At 37.7% G+C, this 7,776-nt stretch overlaps 1 protein-coding gene across 2 annotated transcripts in view; it reads right to left on the reverse strand.

Moving 5' to 3' along the window:
• Positions 1–5,313: 5,313 nt before the first annotated feature.
• Positions 5,314–7,776, reverse strand: part of GGCT (gamma-glutamylcyclotransferase) — an 8,468-nt gene continuing 6,005 nt past the window's right edge. Inside the window, exon 4 of one of the 2 annotated variants that reach the window (XM_011384607.2) lies at positions 5,314–6,416. In XM_011384607.2, coding sequence (XP_011382909.1) covers positions 6,273–6,416 — 144 coding nt within the window. In that variant the 3' untranslated portion in view covers positions 5,314–6,272. The remainder of the gene's footprint in view (positions 6,417–7,776) is intronic. The other variant, XM_011384608.2, reaches the window with a different exon arrangement.

Below are 7,776 nucleotides of genomic sequence, written 5' to 3' on the forward strand. Positions count from 1 at the left end.
AGGATGCTGTTGAACTCTTTTCCAGGGTAGCTGTAGCATTTTACATTCCCACCAGCAATGTGTAAGTGATCCAGTTTCATAGCATCCTCATCGGCATTTGGTGCTATCACAATGTTTTATTTTAGCTATTCTGATAGGTGTATAGTGATAGTGATATGTCATTGTGATTTTACTTTGCTAATGATGTTGAACACCTTTTCATATGCTTATTTGCCATCTATATCTCCTTTTGAGAGAAATGTCTGTTGGTCATCTTCTAATTGGATTGCTTGCTTTTTTTACTATTGTTTTGAGAGTTCTTTATTCTAGATACTAGTTTTTTGTCAGATACGTGGTTTGAAAACTTTCACACTCCTAGTTTGTCTTTTCATTTGTTTAATAAAGTATTTCACAGAGCAAAGGTTTTTAATTTTGATGAAGTCCAGTTCGCCAATTTTTCATTGTATAGACCATGCTTTTGGTAACAACTCTAAAAACTCTTTGGGATAATTCTTTGTAGATACCTAGAGATTTTCTACATAGACAATCATGTCATCTGTAAATAGGGACTGTTTTATTTATCCCTTTACAATATGTATGCCTTTCATTCCCTTTTCTTGCCTTATTGCACTGGTTACAACTTCCAGCACTATGTTAAATAGGTCACTATGGGAGGAGGGGAGAGGTGAGGCTTGTTATTGCTGGTGGCTCCCTACTTGGCATTTTCTGACATTACTCTGATAGTGGTGTTAGGAGACCAGGTTAGGGTGCCTAATTATAGCCTGGAGAGGGTAGAAGTTTAGGCTCCCCTCTTGACTTTGGCTGTCCAAAGGTGGGGGGTCCACAATTTTTCTCTGTGGTGTTTGGCTAGAGTAGAGCATTCATTCTCTAAGGTTTTCTGTCTTGCTAGATCATCTATCTCCTGTTTCTCTTGCTAGAGAGAGCAGCCAAGGCCGTGCGGGGGCGGCGGGAGGCGCGGGGCGCCGGCGGCCTCGCACAGCCCCCGGGGCTCGTCCTGCGGAGCGCGGGCGGCCAACCCACCGCGTGGGGACGAGCAGGCACGCCGCGGAGTTCTCCCAGAGGTGACACTTGAGAACTCGTCGCGCCAGCTCTGCCGCAGCTGCTGCTGCGAGCCCAGGCCCGTTCCCCTAAAAGTGCCAACCCAGCAGATGCAACCAGAGGCAACTCCCGGGCACATTGAAATGCTTGTTAAAACGTTGACACGTGCTTCGCGTGAAAACCAGCTCAAAGTAATCAAACCTTTTACACTAGAGCATATAGTTTGATTCATGTTTTTTAAAATCTAAATTTTTCTTCCTGTCCTTAAATCTATTCTTGGCGGTATACATTTTATATTCTTACTAATAAATTTCCCAATGAAATGCTTTATAAACGTCTTAAATGGGGAAGGTTTACATAAGGCATATGGATGCTGTAAAAAAAAAGTTGTCACTTATTCACACGGAAGTACACATGAGGTCATGAACTTAAATTCCTATCAAAGGCTGTTTTTCTGAAAAAGTATTTTCATAACTCGAAAGTGAAACTTTGCAAACATAAGATTGATGGGATACAATGTGCAAACTTGTAAGCACCAAAATGAAGACGAGATGCTAAATATATTAATTTCTCCAGTTCGCTACCCTTATGTAAATTTCTGGTAGAAAAATTAGAAAAATTTTTCTTCTAGAATTCTGAATTTTATCTTCACGTCTTTTAAACTCTTAGATTTTCCGTATCCTGTTTCTCTGGCTGCATTCTGAGTAACTTCTTCAGTTCTGTCTTTCCATTCAGTAATTTTGTAAGTATTTGAATCTGCTGTTTAACCCATCTGTGGTAGGTTGACTAGTCCTCCACTGCCATGATGTCCACCTATACCCGAAACCTGTGACTATGGCAGATGGTAGCAGATGGAATATAGGGTACTAATCAGCTGACTTTGAGATGGCAAGATGATCGTGGATTATTGGTTTTCAGAACCAATGTAATGACAAGGGTCTTTATAAATAGAAGAGGGAGGCAGAACCAAAAAATGGTAGCCTGAGAAGAACTTTTGCCTGATGTTGCTTGCTTTGAAGATGAAGGAATGGGGCCATGAGGCAAGGAATGCAGGTGGTTTCTAGTAGCTGGAAAAAGCAAGGAAATGGATTCTCCTGTAGAGCCTCCAGAAGGAACGCCATCCTGCTGACACTTTGATTTTAGCCCAGTGAGACCTATTGAGAATTCTGACCTCCAGAACTGTAAGGTAATAAATTTGTGTTGTTTGAAGTCACTAAATTTATAACTTATTATAGCATCAAGAGGAAACCAATACACCATCCATTTAGTTATTAATTTCAACAATAATATATTTGCTTTCTAAGAGTCTTTTGGTACTACTTCCAGTTTTCTTGGTCATTTTTAATAATCTCTTCTTTGCTGATTCCATCGTTTTTAAAATTCATAGGTTTTTTTTTGTTTTTCATTAAACTTTTCATTTTGAGATCATTATAAATCTACATGCAGCTGTAAAAAATAATGCAGAAAGACCCATGTACCCTTAACCCAATTTTTTTCCAATGGTCACATCTTGCAACATCACAACCAGCTTGCTGATAATGATACAATCAGGATACAGAACATTTCTATTGCTACAAATATGCCTCATGTTGCCCTTTTATACCACACTACCCCCTCTTTAACCACTGGTGACCACTAATCTTTCCATAGTTATAACTTATTTCAAGAATGTTGTGTAAATGGAAACACACAGTATGCAACATTTTGGGACTGGTTTTATTTACTCCACATAATTCTCTGGAGATTCATCCAAGTCATTGCATGCATCAATAGTTTTTTTCCTTTTTATCGATAAGTAATATTCCATGATATTACCGCAGAGATTATCACAAGTTTGTTTAACCATTCATATGTTGAAAGACATTTGGGTTAGTTCCAGTTTGGGGCTATTTTGAATAAAGCTGCTCTAGACATTCATGTACAGGTTTATATGTGAACATAAGTTTTCATTTCCCTGGAATAAATGCCCAGGAGTGCAACTGCTGGATATATAGTGGTTGCATTTTTAGTTTCTGAGGATGCTGTTGAACTCTTTTCCAGGGTAGCTGTAGCATTTTACATTCCCACCAGCAATGTGTAAGTGATCCAGTTTCATAGCATCCTCATCGGCATTTGGTGCTATCACAATGTTTTATTTTAGCTATTCTGATAGGTGTATAGTGATAGTGATATGTCATTGTGATTTTACTTTGCTAATGATGTTGAACACCTTTTCATATGCTTATTTGCCATCTATATCTCCTTTTGAGAGAAATGTCTGTTGGTCATCTTCTAATTGGATTGCTTGCTTTTTTTACTATTGTTTTGAGAGTTCTTTATTCTAGATACTAGTTTTTTGTCAGATACGTGGTTTGAAAACTTTCACACTCCTAGTTTGTCTTTTCATTTGTTTAATAAAGTATTTCACAGAGCAAAGGTTTTTAATTTTGATGAAGTCCAGTTCGCCAATTTTTCATTGTATAGACCATGCTTTTGGTAACAACTCTAAAAACTCTTTGGGATAATTCTTTGTAGATACCTAGAGATTTTCTACATAGACAATCATGTCATCTGTAAATAGGGACTGTTTTATTTATCCCTTTACAATATGTATGCCTTTCATTCCCTTTTCTTGCCTTATTGCACTGGTTACAACTTCCAGCACTATGTTAAATAGGTCACTATGGGAGGAGGGGAGAGGTGAGGCTTGTTATTGCTGGTGGCTCCCTACTTGGCATTTTCTGACATTACTCTGATAGTGGTGTTAGGAGACCAGGTTAGGGTGCCTAATTATAGCCTGGAGAGGGTAGAAGTTTAGGCTCCCCTCTTGACTTTGGCTGTCCAAAGGTAGGGGGTCCACAATTTTTCTCTGTGGTGTTTGGCTAGAGTAGAGCATTCATTCTCTAAGGTTTTCTGTCTTGCTAGATCATCTATTTCCTGTTTCTCTTGCTAGAGAGAGCAGGCTTTTAAAACTTTATTGTCGTTTTTTGTGTTCATGAGTGCTTTTGGGTTGCTGGCTTCTCCAGCTACAAGTCTGAGATGTGCGAGGCAAAAGAAAACCCAAGAAATTCAGTATCATGTCATGCTTTGGATCCTGAGGTCTCTGGCTACTCTTTCGCCAGGTTTCAGAGTCTTCTGTCTGTTTTATATATAATGTACAGGGATTTTAGCTGTATTTAAGTAAAGGAATAGGGAAAAGTATGTCTACTCCATCTTCTCAGAAGTCAAAGTCACCATATATACTTTTTGTATTGTTTTTAATCATTTCAGTATCTCAAAACCTTGGAGATCTAAATTATTTTTTCTGTTCCCACTCATGATGTATCATTTTCCTTATTATCTTTTAAATTTTAAGTGTACACCCTGAGGACCGAAGTTAGGATTGCTTTCTTCAGAGTATTTGCATCTGTCTCTGCTGGGAGCCACGAGGCATACTACCTGAGGACCATTTTAGTTCTCTTCAAGGGTCCTAGTTTCATACAGAATCTTCAGGTTCAGTCTTCTTGTCCTGCAGCAGTTCTCAAGGGCTAGTAGTCGAATTCCAGGGCTGATATTGGCATTTGCACCCAAGGACATCTGGGTCATTTGTTTACCAGTACTATCCTTTCGGCTCATAGCTCTCTTCATCTTTTTGTGGGAGAGGGACTAGTATATTTTGAAGATTTTCCTTACCTTCTTGTAAGCCCAGAAATGCTTTTATACTTTATCTAGGAACTGGTTTGTATTGTGGTTAGAGAGCTAAGATCACTGGGAGAAACGGAAATCCCTTACGTATGACATTCGGTGGTAAGTATCACCTTGAAAACAACTGGGAAAACTATTCCTCATGATTACCAGGTTTTTGTTAAACAGCCAGACATGAAGATTTTATTGCTAGTGTTTTAACTTCCTTAATGAAAACTGTCATTTTGGGTGAGACAGATTATTAGAATAATATTCAATTTTTAGTATCTACAACAAAACTGAGCCTTGCTCACCATATTACCATAACTGGGTTCTGGTGTACTGACAAACTTGATCTTCAGAAGAGTTAACAACTGGAGAAAACTAGAATATTGCAGGGTATATTTGAAAATAGTGAGGTGTAAGAGCTATAAAACGCGGTCTAACCTGTCGTCTATGGCTCAGCGTCACTCCAGAACTGCAGCTGTAGCTGAAAAGTCCTTTGGACATTTTCCCCAAAAGAACAAACCAAATCTTTATTTTATGCTCCTGCAGCTAGTTCTCTCTCATTTCAATAACCTGCTCTGAAGATCCAGCTCATTGCATCCCATAGAGACATAAGAGATGTTTTGATAACCAGTATTGTTTTATTCACGACTCTTCTTTCCTCCATTTATTCAGTAAATCAATTTAAGAAGGTGACCAATTCTTGGAAAGCCAAGAATCAAACTGTAGCTTCCAGAAAATATTCTTCCCTGATCATCCTGACTCCTACTTTAAAATCCAGTTCTAAAGATGGCCCTTATAAACTTGATTCTTCAGTAAGAACAATAATAATTGCTGATAACTTATTATAAGCTCGTTACATACATTTACTCCTCAGAACAATCCTAAGACATCGGTGTTTTGGCTGTTCTAACTCTAGAGGTGAGGAAACTGAGGCACGGAGTCAAGTAACCCAAAGTTTCCCAGCTCGACAGTAGTGGAACCGATCATTGATCCGAGGCTGTCTGGTTCCAGAGTCTGTGCAATAATCCTCTTGTGTGGGCTGTCTACGGCCAAGGCCAGGCCCACTATTAGTGATGATCTGACAAAATGAAACGTGGTACTTTTAGGAAGGAATACAGGTTAAAGCACAATTACATTTATTCCTCTAAGAACAGGATGCCAGCTTTTACATTTAAAAACATATATTACCAACTATCTCTGCAGTTTGCCTGCTCTTACTAAGCTGATAAAAAAATTCCAAAGCAGAGTGATTCAACAGCACCATCATTAAGTTGCAAATCTACCCTCGATCACGGAGCAAGAATACGCTTTGGATCGACAAGAAAATAACTTTAAGTGTTGACAGAAGAAGTACCCATATCCATTTATCATACATTCCAGTATCTCACGCCCCGCTCTGCAATTGTCTAACTCTTAACCTAGTTTCTCTTTATAGTCCAAAAAATGGAATCGTTCAAATGAGATATCCCTTCAGAGCACTGTTGAAAATATGTTAAAAGTAGAGATATCCCGGGTCCCTGTTCTACACATTAAAAATATATTAGCACAAAGAGAAAATATCCGTGGATATATTCTATTATGTTCTAATGAGTTTTTGCTTCCCCCTTTTTGATAATGTCTTCAATTTCTTCTGAGACCCTTCCTTTGTAGTCATTTGGTTCTATTGCATTTAACTTCTTTTGATATTCTGGTGGCAAGCCATTCTCTTTTGCACCCAGGCAAATGACCTACAAATGGTTAAAATAAAGAAAAAGACCTCTTTTAGTTGGGAACAAAATTTAACTTAGAATATTGCAGCTTTATTTGCAGTATCCACGTATGAACTATTAGCTTTCAGATAATTCTAGAATAAACAGTTACAGAACAAAAGGGAGCTATAGTCATTCCTCTCACATTGAGTATGAATGCGTGCGGAGTTTTCAAAGCCACATGATACAACCTCATGGAATATCAATTTTACTCAATAGTGTAAAATATTTTTATATTAAGACAAAAGCTTATTGTATAGACTTTGCATGATCTCTTAAGAAAAAAAATATCATTCTTCAGAAAAATGTAAAGCTTACAGGGAGCAATTTTAGTTGAATCCCAGAGTGTACTCTACCCCTGAATTAAATATGAGGGAAGAAAGGACAACTGTGTCCAGCGCTCCTTCCCAGGTCCACACCAGGTTAACCCATCGAGGCGCCACACTAGAAAACTCCAGATTAGCTGCTGGCAGGGGAACTGGGTCATCCACTTCAGTGCCATATCCTTATCGGGCCTGCCAACAATACCTGAGTTTGGGCTTCTGTAAAGAGATGCTGGGGTCTCTATTCTGTGCTAGGAGGGATGGTTTCCCTGATTATGAAAGGCAGGAAGACATTTTTTCCCTTTGGGGATGGAAAATATTTCAGCAGTAGAAAATATATTTTTTTCATTTTTTAAAATGAATCTTAGTGTTCATATGTTGTGGAGAGAAAAGACTCCGAAAGCATGTGCATAGAGTGAGTCTCCTAAAAATCTATTACACGTGTTATTTTCTACTTGAAGAAAGAAAATACATGTCTAGAATTATGACTCACATTTCTAAAAGTTTTTTTTAATAAACTAAGTTTTAGGAATATAGTTCTATCATTACAAATAAATGTGAACATTTTCGTTTTTCGTTTTAGGTAAATAACTTTTTTTTTAATTAAAATGAATTGTTCGTGTAGAATTTAAAACACGCAAAGCCTTTAAAAACCAAGATAGTCTTTATTTCAGCTCAATGAAAAAAGGAATCACCAAACATTTCTGTAAGTAACTTACCTTTTTATACTGAGGTGAAGGGGGTGCACTCTCATAATTTTTCATCTGATAACTTCGACAGGTTATTTCTTTTCCTTTTTGAGTGTAAACATTAATTTCTATTGGGACATACGTTCCACTATTAACCCCTTCTTGCCTGAAACAAGAACAGCCAAATTTTAACCATACTTGACTTAGCCAAGTTAGTTTACTGGATTAAAATTTTAACTATATATGCAAGTATTGCTCCCTACTTATTTTGGGATATAGTAGAACAAATTATACTATTACTACATCAAAAGTAAACTTAGCATTTCA

Source organism: Pteropus vampyrus, unplaced genomic scaffold (assembly GCF_000151845.1).
Source record: "Pteropus vampyrus isolate Shadow unplaced genomic scaffold, Pvam_2.0 Scaffold598, whole genome shotgun sequence".
NCBI lineage: Eukaryota > Metazoa > Chordata > Mammalia > Chiroptera > Pteropodidae > Pteropus > Pteropus vampyrus.